General features: G+C 42.2%; 3 protein-coding genes across 3 annotated transcripts; 1 reads left to right on the top strand and 2 right to left on the bottom strand.

The window, feature by feature from the left end:
* The first annotated feature begins 420 nt into the window (after positions 1 to 420).
* Positions 421 to 5,411, top strand: nle1 (notchless homolog 1 (Drosophila)). Its single transcript, XM_034890159.1, has 13 exons — positions 421 to 532; positions 1,263 to 1,420; positions 1,601 to 1,821; positions 1,989 to 2,068; positions 2,177 to 2,253; positions 2,336 to 2,433; positions 3,109 to 3,301; positions 3,426 to 3,561; positions 3,667 to 3,713; positions 3,800 to 4,002; positions 4,137 to 4,296; positions 4,394 to 4,464; positions 4,559 to 5,411. The coding sequence occupies exons 2-13, from the start codon at positions 1,283 to 1,285 to the stop codon at positions 4,569 to 4,571; spliced, it is 1,437 nt and encodes a 478-aa protein (XP_034746050.1). The 5' UTR covers positions 421 to 532; positions 1,263 to 1,282; the 3' UTR covers positions 4,572 to 5,411.
* Positions 5,412 to 5,915: 504 nt separating this feature from the next.
* Positions 5,916 to 12,526, bottom strand: slc25a1a (solute carrier family 25 member 1a). Its single transcript, XM_034890160.1, has 9 exons — positions 12,201 to 12,526; positions 11,568 to 11,675; positions 11,358 to 11,457; positions 9,740 to 9,878; positions 9,545 to 9,629; positions 9,313 to 9,417; positions 9,086 to 9,201; positions 8,939 to 9,012; positions 5,916 to 7,924 (listed from the first exon to the last, which is right to left on the bottom strand). Exons 1-9 carry the CDS (start codon positions 12,436 to 12,438, stop codon positions 7,810 to 7,812), a joined length of 1,080 nt encoding a protein of 359 aa, XP_034746051.1. The 5' UTR covers positions 12,439 to 12,526; the 3' UTR covers positions 5,916 to 7,809.
* Positions 12,527 to 13,369: 843 nt separating this feature from the next.
* LOC117956079 (F-box only protein 39-like) lies at positions 13,370 to 15,832 on the bottom strand. The gene is made up of 6 exons (XM_034890927.1): positions 15,207 to 15,832; positions 14,916 to 15,087; positions 14,465 to 14,752; positions 13,915 to 14,139; positions 13,592 to 13,768; positions 13,370 to 13,503 (listed from the first exon to the last, which is right to left on the bottom strand). The coding sequence occupies exons 1-6, from the start codon at positions 15,665 to 15,667 to the stop codon at positions 13,378 to 13,380; spliced, it is 1,449 nt and encodes a 482-aa protein (XP_034746818.1). The 5' UTR covers positions 15,668 to 15,832; the 3' UTR covers positions 13,370 to 13,377.
* Positions 15,833 to 16,179: the final 347 nt, after the last annotated feature.

Below are 16,179 nucleotides of genomic sequence, written 5' to 3'. Positions count from 1 at the left end.
TATTATTATTATTGATTGGAAGGTAAAGTGTTTATTTATTTTTATTTTTATTTTTTTATTCTAATTTTATTGAACAATATGGACATACAGTAGAAAGGAACATCTTCTGTACATATCAAAAGTCTATGTTCTAAAAGAGCCAGGGTGTTACTAAAGAAAAAACAAAACAAAACAAAAAAAACACTTCATACAAATATTTTGTAAAGCTTACAGAGGTCATATGATCTAACAGCTTTCTTGATTGTACAGGTGGAAATGGAAGCAATGTATTGTTTAAGATTAGGTAAAGTGTTTATTTTGACGTATCCCACAAAGTGAGAAGCCCCTGACATTTACAGAAATGTTATAAAGTGAAGATGACTACGGCAAACCAACAGAGTAAACAACTGTCTACTGTTCTTCTCCAGATTACACTCCCATAATACCTTGCGTGAGTCCGTTCAATGACTGTGGTTTTTGTAGAATCTCTCCTGTGAAGGCTCTTCTATGTTATACACGTGGGGAGTTTGAACACATCGCTACGTCGCTAAAGGTAAGGTTTTAGCATATGTACGTGCCAATACAATGTCATTTAAAACTAGAAAAGGTTGCGTGAACAAACGGCGCTTATATTACTCTACTGTGATTCCCGCTAAAGGGAATTAGCTGTCCAAAATGTTAGCTAACAGCAGGTTAGCGGAGTTAGCTTAACTTACAGGTTGACACCAAAGGCTATGGTCAACGTTGGCTAGCTTAAAGTAAACCACTAAAGAAATAGTTCAGTTCAGCCAGGTGATACAATTTGTTAAAAATCTTTATAATAACAACGTTAAACATGGTCATACAGTATGTAGCTTTTTGTCTTGTTTTCTAAGTTAGCGTTAGCTAATGTCAACCTTATTGGGTATTCCGCTAACGTTGCAATCTTGCCTAAATTGAGAAATGCCAACCCATCAAAATTCAGCGATATCTACTTTAATGCAAATATAACTTAGTTTTTTGGCGTTTTATAACGCAGCATCCGAGAGCCCCAAAACTTAGCTAGCTAATACAGGATCTATTCACCTGCACTATAAGGGACTGGATGTGTTCTTCTTTCAACAAAAATAACTTTTATTTTAAGGTTTTACAGCAGGTAACTCTGCTTCCGTTCAGATATATCCCTGACACTAAGAAACAACATTAACAGTTGCCTGTAGGCGTTATTTATTTACATTACTTAAAGTACATACGTGATTATACCTTTTTGTATTATGGTAAATATAACGTGTTGTTTTTTCAAGGTTAAGATCCAACTCCGAGGATGACGAGTGAGGACGTGGAGCGGCTGTTGATCCAGTTTCAGGATGAAGAAGGGGAGGTTTTGGGTTCACCTTTTGATGTGCCTTTAGACATCACCCCAGACAAACTGCAGCTGGTCTGCAATGCACTGCTACAGAAGGTAACCAGCTGCCATTAAATACTGTAACATAGATGTAGAATGTAAGTTGTGATGGCTGCATATGAAAGCATTCCCTATTATATGTTTAGCTATGCGTTTGACCAAATCTGCAATATGACTCAAATCTGAAATTTTAAATTCAGTGAATATCTTTTGTTTTTTTGCTGTCATCTATTGTAGGAGGAGCCAGTGCCACTGGCATTTTTTGTGCGCGGAGAGGCTGAGGTGGTGTCCAGTCTGAGATTGTGTGTGCAGGCTCTTGGGGTTGATACAGAGCAAGTTCTGCCAGTGGTGTACCAGCCCCAGGCTGTGTTCAGGGTTCGAGCCGTGGCCCGTTGTACCAGCACACTACAGGGACACACAGAAGCCGTCATCTCGACCGCTTTCAGCCCCACCGGCAAGTAAGTAACTCTTATGCAGAATAAACAGCCGCCTGTTTGTCACAATGTTTTGTACTTTGATTTGTCTAGGAACAGCTAGAGGGTGTGAAACTATAAATTATGTTTCATAGAATCACCCATGAGCAGATTTAGACTAGATTAACATTAAATTGTCATGCTTGTCTCAGATACCTTGCGAGCGGTTCAGGTGATACCACAGTGCGGTTTTGGGACTTGATGACAGAGACGCCCCACCACACTGCCAAAGGTATGAAACCACTTCTACATGAAAGCATGATCTGCTGTGCATCAAGATACAAATGGTTGATATTTAATGGGTATAGATACAATTGAGCTGGATTTTGCTTTATTGAAGGACACACACATTGGGTACTGAACATCGCCTGGTCACCGGATGGCAAGAAGCTGGCTTCAGGGTGCAAGAACAGTCAGGTGAACTTCCAACACAAGTATATTATTAGGATGTATCCCATTAGTGTTGTGTATTTATCTTGTTGTGGTGCTGTATATGTAGATCTGTTTGTGGGATCCGGTGACGGGGACACAGTTGGGAAAGACTTTGACTGGACACACCAAGTGGATCACTTGGCTCAGCTGGGAACCTCTCCATCTGTGAGCACTAAATTCATCACTTGTTTATTTTTTTATTACTGTCTATGCTAGTGCTGATCCAGGCCAATTCAGATGCAGCTTCTGCACTGAGACATTTCCATCCATCCATCCATCTTCATCCGCTTATCCGGTATCGGGTCGCGGGGGCAGCAGCTCCAGTAGGGGACTCCAAACTTCCCCTATCTAAACTGATACATTTTACCTGTTCAATTTTAGAATTACAACTAAAAGGCTTTTTCACAGTGAACATTTTGACATGTTACATTAGGAAAAACACAGGTGTCCAAATCATGAAATGGCTGAATTCCATTCAGCTGCTTCAGTTTTGGGGTCCATCCTTGCGCGTGCTGGCTCACTGTCACACTGTCAGGACACCTGAATAGAAAGGAGTCATTGTTAATGCTATTGGCAACACCTGTGCACACAATCAAGTCAATGCAGATCTTCCATCTTTTCCTCTTAGCGCAAAATGGTACAGTAAACTAAAACATTTTTATATAGGTAGGCAAAGTAAACTGGAACTTCTGAGTTCTGTTCTCGTAAGAAAATGTCATTAAAAATACTTTGACATTTTCCATGATTTTAATAAAAGTGTTCAATAAGTAGTTGTCGTTTTTTCAAGAATTCTGTTCTGATTTACAGTTTGCCTGATCTGCCTCTTACTCTCCCCTTCAGGAACCCAGAGTGTCGGTACTTAGCCAGTAGCTCAAAGGACGGCTCAATACGTGTCTGGGACACTCTGTTGGGGCGCTGTGAGAAGATCCTGACTGGACACACTCAGTCAGTCACCTGTGTGAAGTGGGGCGGAGATGGACTTCTTTACACATCCTCCCAGGACAGAACAATCAAAGTCTGGAGAGCCAAAGATGTAAGTGTGTGTGAGAGAGAGACATTTCTTTAAATGTTAATTGTCACAGATTAAATGAGAAGGAGGAGACCTCTGTGTGTCAAAGCAAGACTTAATGTGTATTGACTTCTATTTGTGGGTATAGGGTGTCCAGTGCAGGACTCTGCATGGTCACGCCCACTGGGTGAACACCCTGGCTCTCAGCACAGACTACGTCCTGCGCACTGGAGCTTTTGAACCTGCAACTGCCACGGTCAACCCCCAGGACCTCACTGGATCATGTAACTTTCTTTAAGGAAACAGTGCTACTATGAAGATTTGCTAGTCTTTGAAAAAGAGGCTTTCTGGATGTTTTCATGTAACAACCATTTCTTTCTTTTCCCCAGTGGAGGAGCTGAAGGAGAAAGCTTTGCAGAGATATAATAAAGTTAGAGTAAGTACAGTTTGTTTGTTGTATTAGTGTGTTATATTCGGTATGTCCCTTGTATCAGTACCTTAACTCCTGTTGTCGCGCTGCAGGGTTCAGCTCCAGAGCGCTTGGTGTCTGGATCTGATGATTTCACCTTGTTCATGTGGAACCCTGCAGAAGACAAGAAGCCTCTGGCCAGGATGACTGGCCACAGCGCTCTGGTCAACGAAGTGCTCTTCTCCCCAGACGCCAGGCTCCTCGCCTCTGCTTCATTCGACAAGTCCATTAAAATTTGGGACGGACGCACAGGAAAGTAAGAAAACCTCTTATCATGAACGAATCCATGTGTAATACTGTTGTTGTCCAGGTGACTGTGCTGTAGGCAAACAATTTGTGTGTTTGGCACTGAGTAATTATGTCTCTGCCTGCTTGTCCACTTTTCCAAAGGTACGTAACTTCCCTGCGGGGCCATGTGGCCTCCGTGTATCAAGTGGCGTGGTCAGCGGACAGCAGGCTGCTGGTCAGTGGCAGCAGTGACAGCACACTTAAAGTTTGGGACATCAAGACTGGGAAGCTGAACATGGACCTGCCTGGCCACGCTGATGAGGTGAGGGAGGGAAAAGTGCTGCTTCCTCATAGTTAAATACTGATTGTGTTTTTTGTTTTATTTTATTTAAAATGTCCGGGTTTTTTTGTGTGTAAAGGTTTATGCAGTGGACTGGAGTCCTGATGGACAAAGAGTGGCCAGTGGTGGGAAAGACAAATGTCTCAGAATGTGAGTGAAAACCAGAGAAGCAGTCTTTATCTTTGTGTCAGTTATTTAAAGTTAAATACCAATGATTTCTAACACTTCTGTGTTGTGATTCCAGATGGAGACGATAGCAACATCTCTGTTCACTTTCCTAACTTTGGCAGAGGATTTCACATCTTCTACTATTAAGACGCCTGACAGCTGGAGTAAAGGTGGCTACACTATACCTAATCCCCCATTTGGCTTCATTACACCATCAGTCAACCGTGGCATTGTGTCAAGGAGCTCTAAACCAGTCAAGATGTAAATGCCCTGTCCAGGTTTTGAAAACCATGTGGGAATATTAACGCTGTAAAGGTTTAGCAGGGTGGGAATGTAAAATGGGAGAGTTTATAATATTCAGGGCTTCCATCTATTGAGATCATTGCAAGGAGAAGCTACCCAGTTGTTTTGTACACAACAGTGGTGCTGACATGTTGTAAGGAACTTAACTCTTAAGTTTAAAACCTTATTTAAGGGCCACACCCATCTGCAGAAACCCTCAATTTTATGTATTTAAAAATAAATACATAACTTAAATACATAATGTAATGAAATGAGATGCATACATAGAGATTAAAAAGAGATTTGACTTTACTAGGTGAACATATATACTGCAGGTGACAGGTGGACCAGTGAGACAACAGGCGGGAGTGTTTTAATACCATCCTCTGTGATGTTAATGCCGACCACTCGCCCTGCATCTTCAGCCTTTTATCTCCTCTGTCCTGCGCTCAGCAAAGCCTCAGCCTGCTGATTTTTCTGACACTGCGGACAGGCAAAGTGGCACCAGCTCTTTACTTTCTGGTCCTCCATCCCACTGAGAAAAAAACCAGACTCACCATTACAGTTAGAATAACCATTTTTACTTTCTGTATTTAACCGGCTTTGTGAATATTTGATATAAATAAATGTTTACATCCCAACTTTAACCTTGTCAGATAAAACCTCATCACCTGCTTGACGTCACACGTCCCCAACGTTTTAAGACGCAGCTTTGAATTAAGGATTGGTTATAACCCCTTGAGCAAATGCCTGAGGTGGTCATCTAAAAGTGCCGGAGGGAACCATCATGTGATTTAATCTTACCCATTGTATTTAGAGCTATATAACATATCATGTAGTCCACTTCCAATTCATGTGATAAAATATTTCTATTAAGAAAATCAAAACCTATAAAAAATAAATAATGGTTAATTACTATGCAGATACATCATTTCATCTGCACACTCTTTTAGATCATTTGCCAAAGATCATTGAATAACTTTTGTGGTAGCGGTTTCATATATATTTGCAACCAGTACATACAGTACATAAAGATATTATAAGTCATAATTTAGTTTTCTCTGGCCACTTGGCCCATATTTACACATAAACCTCTGACTATGGTATCTAAATTACAAGCTATTTAAACACAACTCCAGAGTCACACCGAATGGGTTTATCAATCAGTTTACTGAATCCATGTTATGTCTAAATCATGTTTTCAGAGGTTGCCACATCTGATCATGTCAGTCATACATTTATTTTTGACGTCCTACCAACATATTCCACAAAATTCCCTCATTCTACGCAACAGGATGTTCTGAAAGTGAATGATCAAATCTGATACGCTGTACGATGAGGTACACGTGCTGTTGGCCTTTTTATGAAAAGCAGCAAAGCGTAAACACAAAGATTATGTACAGTACAAATGTGAAACAATAAAGATTAAACAATATTATGTTGCTCCTGGTTTAAAATGTTATACAGATTTGCTCCTAACGGGGAGACTACATTGGATTTTCTACTGAAGTAGTTTGGCAAAGAGGAGTAAAAGGCTTGTGTGTTGCAACTAGGTCCATCAAAACCAAGCCTTGGTTAAAAACCACTCACTTATTTTATCGAGCCTCCGATTCATCTACCTTCCCCTGGTCGCTCAACACATGTAAACACTTTATTAGACAAGAGTAAGTGCATTCAAAGATTTCTATTTTCATTGGTTAGTTTACGAAAGGCATGTGAAGCAGGTTAGCTTGAGGTTAACAAAGAATATCAAAGTGACATAATATCTGACTAGAGTGCAGTCTATTGGATGAATAACTTAATAAGCACAAGAAAACACTCAAGGGTCCAGCGCACTGAAGTCATATGGCTTACATAGTCGGGCATGTTGTCATCTCATCTTGAGTAGAAGTGAATTTACTTATGTTTCAGAACCTGCTTGGAAATAGCAGTCTGACTCAGGAAACTGAACAAAGTATCATTGGTCAAATATTTCAAAAGAGAGCCTTCACATGCAGCTGTAGTGAACGCAACCACCTACCGAACTTCTCAGTAACCTGTTTGATGTTTAAAAATGTAAAAACTCACTAGCTTGTATTAATGGCTTTCATCTCCTCTTAAGACTGCATGTGAACATAGTGCTACATATGGATTTGTTTCCTACAGTGTGTTTTTCAGGACTACTTGGATCAGGTTGTAACACTGCAAGAGAGTGACTGACTCCAGACTAGTTTGTGTAGCCTTGACAAGCCTGCGAGTCCTGTTATTAGTCAGCGAGTAACAGGACAGGTGCCACATCACGGTCCATGCAGCTACACGCAGCAGCACGCCGTGAAATGCACAATGAACAGAATTGAAAGTTCATCCTCAAGACACACCGAGGAAATACCGCAAATGTTGTAGTGAGCAAACACTAAAAGCACAGTCAGGTAAGCAATTACAACACAAAAGTGTAAAAGTACAGCAGAGACATTTTAAAGTACTGCAGTGAGTTTGTTTCTGTCCAGTAGCATCTCGGTTCTTCGCTAAGTTTAGTAAATAGAGAATCAAAAGACACGTTTATGGTTTCAGTACAAAGTGTTCACTCTACAACTCTGTACCATAACAATCATTTAAAGCTAAAAGATTAGACATACGTTATGTCACTTTCTTAACCTCAAGTTTGTTAGTTTTTTCCTCCTCCCTCTAATGTGAGCCTTTGGTAATATTAATAACAATATGCATGTTTCTTCTCTAAATCTACTTTCTGGTAGTAAGACTCAAACATTTGACTCTGGCTTTTCCTGTTATCCAAAATAAAATGATCCCTCTTGATTCCTAAGTGACCATGAAAGAGAAAGCGGGGAAATGCAAAACTGAGCGCCTCTCCCTTTCTTTTACCACCATTTTTAAGGATACGTCCTGCATTTTCTTTTTATGTAACAGAGTGGAAGATGGTAATGATGGAGTGCCATCTGCCCGGGGCACTGCAGAGCTAGTATGAACTAGAATAGAGGTGTTCAGTTGTGCGTAGGATGAAGCACTGGTCTGTGCTTCCCTCTGGACCTCTGTCTCCGTCTGGCCGGTCTACTGGGTCTTCCACACGTTGTTGAGTAGTTTGACCACCTCTTCATAGATGACAAAGACAATGGCCACGTCCAAGCAGACGCGGCCAAGCCTGGGAACTGTTCCTTTGTAGAACCTGCGGACAAGATGAGGTTAGACGGTTTGTCTACGATAGTGATACCTAAGTAGGGCTCAACGATTTGGGGAAACAATCTAATTGCGATTTTTCTGCCAGATACTACGATTATGACTCAATTTGCGATTCTTTTTTAAGTTTAGCTAAAGTCGATTCACTGTGTAACAGATGAAACATCATAATAAAACACCATCTAAACTGCTCCGTATTCTTATGCAAGGATAAGAACTTATGGCGTTTGTTCAATTAATGGAACCTGCTTGACTCTGCTGCGGAGCCCCGTCCTCATTTTTTTTAGTTTTTTTTTTCATTGCAGATTAGTACTGCCTCGTGCCTGTGGCTGGTTGTCACAGCAGGAAACTGCCGTGACCTAACGCAACACACAGAGAACGTCGAAGATGTGTTGCTTTTGATTCTCGGCATGTGTCTGTTGCCAGAAGACAAATTTGTTTCAAAAGAAGCTGGAGGCAGCAAATAAAAAATGCTGGCTAAACTATTTAAACACGGTGGGTTTGCGCCGGACACCCCCACTCCGTTGCTAGCAATGACGACGCAGTGATTAGTGACGATTCTCTGCAGATTTTTACGCCACCTTTAGATATCGCTTCAGGTCGCTTGGAACCTCGATAGAGGTGGTACTTAAAAAAAGTATGTTTTAGCAGGTTACTTCTAAGACTTTCTTTCGTAATGGAAAACCAAAAAGGCAACTTGAGTAGGTACCATGCAGTGGAAAAACTGCCAGCAATAAGTTTTATTTTTATTTTTTCATAGTAATCATGAGACATGAATCTGCAATATGCAATATTATTTTTAGCATTTAGCTTATGAAAAAAACAAATTGGAATTAAAAATGTTAAACCAAATTTTACACTAGTTTTTCAACTAAATATTTAATTAATTGCGGTCTTTGCAATTAGCTAATCACATCCTTTCACATTTGAATTTGAAACCATTGTTCAGCCCTAAACCTAACAGCACACCGCATGCCCCAGGAGCAGGATCCCTGTTACTCACGCCTGTGGTCCCTCATGCTTCAGGATCTGGAAGGCACAGTCCACTGTGTTTTTGTAGCGGTGGGCGTCCAAACCCTACAAAAAACACAGTTTTAACAATGGCAGTCCTGATGACGGTAATGAAACCACCACATGGTTTGTTTCCTACCTGCATCCTGGTCTTTACCACATCCAGAGGTGTATTTCCAAAAACACTTGCTGCTCCCGCCGTCGCTCCAAACATCGCCGTGACAATTGGGTGCATGTCTCGTCCTGGGTCGTCACCTAAGAGGCCAAATCCAAAAAGTTGAATTCATGGAGAATGGAGGAAAATTGGACGAGGATCCATCCATTGGACAGGGACATTTGATTTAGTTTTGCAGTCAGCAGTCTTACCTTTGTACCAATTGCGCAGTGCGTTCATCACATAGAATCGGATAGCCTGATTGGTTCCTTGTTTGAGCACAGTTGCTGTCAGACCTTGATACGTCCCCCTCACACCTAAATGAGTCAAAGCGATTAACTTCACATAATTACTGGTAGATACAGACTCTGTTATCAAACACAATGGAGCAAAGCCAACGTGACAGCACAACAAAAGATGTAACAAATATTCCTGCGCTCTTACCCTGTTCTCTGATAATCTCACTGACTCCGTGAAAGAAACCTCTGAAGCGAGGCCTGAGCGAACACTGGTCATGGATCAACTTCACCTGGAGGGTGAGGGAAGAACCACCTCATCAGTCCATTGTTTATTCAGATCATTGTTGATAAAAGTGCCCTACAGTCAAAGAACTGTGTAACAGCATCCAACTCCACCAACCTTGAGTGTCTCCATGGGGCAGACGACCATAATGGCCTCCGCTATACCTGCTCCTAAACCACACAGGAGGCTCCGCGTGTTGTCTAGCCGACCTGTGGCGTCTCGCATTGGGTTGCTGAGAATCTCAAACGTGCCAAACCTGTAGAAGATGGGAAGGTGAAACATTTGAGAATAACAAGGGTCAAAGTGAACAACAATAGAGGAACATTTATGTGATGGACTAGCCCTTAATTAATTTGTTCATTGACCAAGTTGAAAAATTTCTGACTCCACAAACAACTGACTCAATGGTAGTATCAGTATACAAACTCCAGTAATTTTGTAAGTAGCATAATTGATTAATTGGTTAGTTGATTGACGTTCAGGGCTCCAGTTTGCGACCAAATGGTCGCATTTTGAAACCAAAATTTGAGAGTGTGCGACTGAATATTACATCCAGTCGCATGTGCAAACAGTACATTTTTTTTACACGTTAAACATAGAAGGGGCGCGTTAATGAATCCAGAATCTGTGGCAGGCCAATGAGTGCGAGAAGGTTAGGGAATGGCCACTGTAAGTGGTTAATGTGTGGAGGGGGAGGATCCTAGAGATAATCGATCATGCGCCAACGTCTGAGAAGGAGTTAGGTATCACGACCTGCTACGTGCGCCTGAACAATGAGCGAGCAAACTATTGACTCGTTCTTCCGACCTGCGACTAGTGCACTAGTGCCAGAGTCTACAGAGTCAGATTTGTGTCAAAAAAGGCCCAAACCCACAATTTTTGGAAGACTGGCTGCGAGAATTCAGCTGGTTGAGGTACTTTAAGGAGACTCCATGAACTGCAAATGTTGCAGCCACTTACCCCAGAACTGCAGGGAACACAAAGTTTGGCAACTGTGCAGGCACTTGGTGGTTTAAACACAATCTAAGCCTCAAGCATAGAGCATGCTCTAAGTAAACAAGTGTTGTTTAATCTAAGTGTACGGTATATTATATTTATGATATGGTGTATATATTAACATTTGTACTGTCATGACAGCGATGGTGCTGTGGGTTTACCTTCTATGTTGCATCTTCCAAAGTGCACACTAAAATGTGACACTTAATTTGAAACAGCACATTTTAATTTCTGTATCTATTATCAAAGTATTCATCTGTATTACAGTGGAAAATAGTAGAAAAGTAAATGTTTTGGTTAGCATGTTTTTCACGGTGTATGCCCCTAAGTTTTTTAGTTGGGGGACACTGTGCTTCTAGTGAAAAAAGTTAGTCTGGAGCCCTGACGTTTGATTTTTTTTTCAAGCAAAAATAGCAAACATTTGATGGTTTCATTTTCTCAAATGTGAGAATTATCTGTCAAGACATATGATGAGATTAATAAAATGGATAATAAAATATGAATTAGTTGCAGCCCGACAAATTTGGCCACCTTTTAACATAAGTACAAAGACATGCTGAGTCACTGCTTCTACATCAGTAGACTGTTGAGATGAGTTTACAACCCTGCCAGTCTGTAATGCTATAAAGCAAAAAGATGCTTGAGACAAAATGCAGCTCCATCTAGTTCATCAAGCTTATAGGTATTGACATTCAATCTGTGAACTAAAAACAACTATATATTATGTGTGCATCTTCACCTCACTGCAGATTTGGGTATTGATCCATAGAGCAGGGAGCTGAGACCTCGATACAGCCCTCTGAGCCCGTGATCTTGCACAGTCAACTTCACACAGTCGCCTGCACACACACACACACACACATATAGCATCCAGGAGTGAGTAACCCAGCAGAAGTTTAGCACACAAACCTGCAGTCAGGCAGCAGTCATACATGTCCCAGTGACCTACCAATCCCTCTGTATCGCGGTGGATTGGCTCTCTCATCCAGCTGCAGCTGGGTCTTGACATACTCTGTGGGGAAGGTGATACAGATCTCTATTCCACCTGCAATGCCACCTGAGTGAGAAAGGAGAGAAACAGGATTTGTTGACTCTCAGGGCAGAATTGTTCTTGAATAGTCTGGGAGCAGGAGGACACATTAGCGTTTCTATTTTCGTATTAAAAACACGGGATGGATTAATTGCAGAGTGGTGTTAATGCTAATACATCATTCCTGTCTTAGTGTTTTAATTAAATGCTAATGTGGTGTGACTACACAGGAGGGCCTGCATTGAGCTGGAAAGAATAGCTGAGGGCTACTTAATGTAGATTTGCTTTTATTCAATATGCAGCATAAACCTTTTAATCATCTTTTGATATATTTATAGATGAATGCAAAGGAATCAAATTTGAGCATTTAAATAAACACACAACAAGCACATGCGACTACTAAAGCATGCTGGCTGAGTGCGTTTTGACCCACTTCTGCATGGTTAGCGTTAACTGGCGACAGACTGAGATTAGACTTAGCTGTAAAGCAATAGGGGACTATGAGGGGGTGAAATCTGCCTGCTGAATGATAGATTGCGTTGCAAAATCAACCTGCAAGGATGGCCTTTCCGGGATGCGTGATTTTCCTCCCCCCGACTGCAGCAGCCGCGAGGTTCCTCCTCGCCGCGTACGGCGGCTGGTGGCCCGGCCAAAAGCCCAGCCCCGCCGCGGCGGCCAGACGCTGAGATGGAGGCTGCTGATGTGGAGTTGAGCTCCGGCATCCTCTCCTCACACTGCAGCTAGCGCACGGTCCCTCGCACACTGAAAACGGCTTCACTAGGGACGACATGATGGTCGCTGGGGCTGGTTTTAGTGGCGATGGTCGCTCTCGGGCAGTATGTCAGAGAGCAACACAGGATGGTGCTTCAGCGGCCGTGTGGCGGTGAGGGAGCATCAATATTCAAATAGCGGTCGGGTGATGGGGAAGGCCATTGGCTGCACAATTTCTTTATTCAGTCACATGACTTTGCCTGACTTTTGGCGACCAATAACCGTAGAGGTTGCTGTTTTGTTGACGTGCCGAGGCAAATTTCTAGTCTGGCTTTGTCAAATGCAATGATTATCCACAATTGTTACCACCATTAACCAGGATCAATTTTGCTTAAATGAAATACTAAAAGTATACCTTTTATTTTATCTTTTCCTTCTATGATCTAATAAAGGTTTACATTTCTCTATAAAGAATGTCTAACTCACATACAAGATAGATAGGAAACTCCCAATAATAATTAATCCCAATAGGACAAGCAAATAACAAGATACTCAAGGAGGATGGTATTAAAATACTACAAAAGCCACAAATAATATAATAATTAAAACCAAAAAATAGTAAATTGATTTACCTAAAACTACGACCATATGCCAAATTTATTCATCTACCCTCTGTGTGTGTGTGTACACATGTTGGTACATTGCTGCAGCCTCTTAATCCTTGTTCCCTTAAATAGTTCTCTTGCCATGCCAGAGCACAGACACACAATGCCCCCCCCCCCCCCCCCCCCCCCCCCCCCCCCCCCATCACCCTTTACAATGAAACTAGGTCAGTGTTTCCAACCAAAACCGCCACCCCCCTGAGAAAAACAGAGAGCCAGTCAGTGGCAAACTCCAAGCTACAATAAATTATTATTCCTCATTTTGGGGAATTAATTTGAAAAACAAATGAATTTAATGCTTCATTCATTTTATTTTCTTAGTGACAACATGTCTACAAGCACCTGTGCATGGGTGATCATACAAAGGGGTAGACTTTAGCGAAAAAGTCCAGTTCAGGAGGGAGATGCAAGTATGAAGACAATAATTCTTTCAGCTGGTCTTCCTGCTCTTTAGTTTCTTCATTTATAGAGTAGACTCTCACCTTAAAGACATAATGACAAATAAGAGCGTTAGTCTCATCTCGGTATACGTCCAGATTGGAGCAGTATTTTTTAGTATCTTTCCCTCACTCTGATCTGGTTGAGTGAGCTCTTTTTTGTCAGTCTGAAGTGTAGCAGCCTCTGCACAGTGCTGATTTCCAAGAAAGCCCAGATTCTCAGCTGCTCCAGGTGCTCACACACCTTAACCAACTCCAACAGCTCCTCATCCAGGGATTCGTTGCAGTTGCTCAGGTCCAGGCACAGATTCTACAGACAGACGAAATAATGGTTATGTCCCACATTTCCACTTCCCCAAACCCCTTCATTGCCATTCTCTAACTATCCCTTCTTTCAGTTTTACACCATCTCTCTACACTTTGCGCTCTGTAATGCTGCCAGCTCAGACCACTGACCTGCAGACTGTGCCTGTACCGAGGCAGCATGCAACAGAGGAGCGGCAGGGTGCTCCAGTTTTGATCGGGGGAGTAGAAAGCTGTCATGGAGTATTCTGTCAAGGGAATCTCAGGCAGCAGTATCCCCGCGAGCTTGTTAGTGTCAATGATTTGGTCCACTGTAAGCTTGACTTTCAGGCCCGGGCAGCTTGATGCCAAAGTTGCCCATGAGCAACCACAGACCACCTTAACAGAGGGAAAAAAATAAACAAAGGAGGGGAGATTAGTTTTCCCCAGTAGTATTTCATTTTTTCTTCTTTTTTTCTCACACCCAGGACTTCTAATCTCACAGCACCTACACTATTAAATTGCCAAGAGGAACATTTCACTTGTGTGTGTCCCTATACTCAGCTCTCCAAAGTTGACATATATGATTTTTCAATAATAGCTTTTGGTGTCATCACACTTTGGCCATCTACAATTTTAGTTAGGTATAGTCCACTGGACCAGTGGCTGCTATTTCTCACTTGGCTAATAAGCAAGCAGTGTGATCTATACATTTCTTGCTTACCTGTTCATGGGGCTCATTTAAAGTACAGTGCAGTGAAAATGTTTGCAAGTAGGTGACATCTCTCCACCCTCGCTTTCTGTGCTGTAACGCAATTAGCAGCTCATCAGACAAGCAGGAGTAACTCAGGCTAAGGTCGGTGAGGCCTTGCAAGTAGCGCAGAATGCGGGGCACTTCAGAATTGTGGTGGACTTGCAGTTCTCTTGAAAAGAATCCCTTCAAGTCCAAAGAAGAGCACCGAGGGAAGGATCCCCTCTGAGACTGTGCCAGGACAGAAAGCACCTCCAGACCCTATGGTCAAAGGATCAGGAATCAGAAACGGATCACATTTTTTAAATGCCCTCAGATGATGAGGTCTGACTTATTTCTTTGATTACCCCTGGCACTTTGGGGAAACCCCTGCTATAGTCATGTATCTGCTGAAATGTTATCTTTGAACTAGTGTTGTTGTCACCTGATTCATGGAGATTCGCATCCCGCTCAGACAAACAAAGGTGAGCCTTGAGGCCCCTCTGCGGAGGAAGAGAATCAGGCACTCTACTAAAGAGTTCCTGAGCTCTAAAGTCCAGGAGGGCTGGTCCAACCCCAGTCTCATGAGGTAGAGTGACTTCAGTGGTGCATTTACTCTGGGGAGACAAAATCATGATCAGGAAGATGTCAGTTACAGTCTGATAAATTGGGATTAATTGGTGTGTTTGAAGCAAAATTCTGTTTGGATGGGCCAGAAGGAATCACACTTCATTACCTAGTAAGCTCAGAAAATAGCCCCCTGATGGTTTGCTCCAGTCGCCGGGCTACTAAGGACCTGCGTGGAGGACACACACACACCTCCAGCTGCTCCAGGTAGACTCCCAAAGAGCGGACATAGTCCACAGCAGAGCTGGATTCAGACTGCCTGTATTTGGACAGCCGACCATTGAAGTGGAAGAAGCGGAAGCGCCAGAGAGAGGGAGAACGCATGACATTGTGCCAGTGGTGACAAACCAGGTCTGCATTTCTGCGATCGCGGTCAGTGAGAAACCTGTACACGTGCCGCAAGCACACATCAGGAAGTGACCCCCAACTGCTCACCCTCTCTGAGCTACACCCATGACCTGCAACACTGAGCTCTTGTCCCATCTCTTCTTTTCTGTCCTCTTCTCCACCAAGTCCCTCATTCAGAGGGCTGTCTTTTCTGTTTTGCCATGGGAAAAACTCTTCATCCATTTTTGTTTCTAGGATTTTGGCACACAATATTCTATAGTAGAAGCTAATCACTCTTTAGATTTAGGAAAAAGTCACAAAACTCAGAAATGTGTAAACTGGTACTCAGTAAGAAATGGGAGCCAGAGAGAATGCCTGATGCTACAAGCAGGGAATAGATTACTGTGGAAGAACATACTACAGAATGTTAGGTTTCTATTGTGACATCACAATAAATCAATTCTTAGTTCAGTTCTATTCAAACTACTTGGAACCTCAAGGGAAGTTCCAGTCAAGCTGGTTTGCAAACAGACATTAAAAAAAAAAAAAACACATCCCTTTGACTTGTTAGATTGGTTGACCACTTGGTTGACCACTGACACTAGGTGCAAAGTCATATAAGAGAGTGGATATTTACAGTATTTTTCACAAAAAAAAATAGGAAGCAAAAGCAGAGGTTACAAAAACACAGCCAAACCGTATGAGAAGCCAATGCTCGCTAACAACTACAGCTAGGCGATATGGAGAAAATGAAA

This window comes from Etheostoma cragini, chromosome 13, assembly GCF_013103735.1.
Source record: "Etheostoma cragini isolate CJK2018 chromosome 13, CSU_Ecrag_1.0, whole genome shotgun sequence".
NCBI lineage: Eukaryota > Metazoa > Chordata > Actinopteri > Perciformes > Percidae > Etheostoma > Etheostoma cragini.
Note: the sequence above shows the minus strand (reverse complement) of the source record. Positions and strands in the feature narration are given on the sequence as shown.

Excerpts from the sequence above, each read along its gene's own strand:
- nle1 (XM_034890159.1), top strand. The coding sequence starts at position 1,283 with ATGACGAGTGAGGACGTGGAGCGGCTGTTGATCCAGTTTCAGGATGAA. Across the intron at positions 1,421-1,600 it reads GCAATGCACTGCTACAGAAG|GAGGAGCCAGTGCCACTGGC; the intron begins GTAACCAGCTGC and ends CATCTATTGTAG. Across the intron at positions 3,714-3,799 it reads AGAGATATAATAAAGTTAGA|GGTTCAGCTCCAGAGCGCTT; the intron begins GTAAGTACAGTT and ends GTCGCGCTGCAG.
- slc25a1a (XM_034890160.1), bottom strand. The coding sequence starts at position 12,438 with ATGTCGTCCCTAGTGAAGCCGTTTTCAGTGTGCGAGGGACCGTGCGCT. Across the intron at positions 9,879-11,357 it reads ATACCCAAATCTGCAGTGAG|GTTTGGCACGTTTGAGATTC; the intron begins GTGAAGATGCAC and ends CATCTTCTACAG. Across the intron at positions 7,925-8,938 it reads AAGCATGAGGGACCACAGGC|GTTCTACAAAGGAACAGTTC; the intron begins GTGAGTAACAGG and ends TCTTGTCCGCAG.
- LOC117956079 (XM_034890927.1), bottom strand. The coding sequence starts at position 15,667 with ATGGATGAAGAGTTTTTCCCATGGCAAAACAGAAAAGACAGCCCTCTG. Across the intron at positions 15,088-15,206 it reads CTATTTTCTGAGCTTACTAG|AGTAAATGCACCACTGAAGT; the intron begins GTAATGAAGTGT and ends TTGTCTCCCCAG. Across the intron at positions 13,769-13,914 it reads GGTACAGGCACAGTCTGCAG|AATCTGTGCCTGGACCTGAG; the intron begins GTCAGTGGTCTG and ends GTCTGTCTGTAG.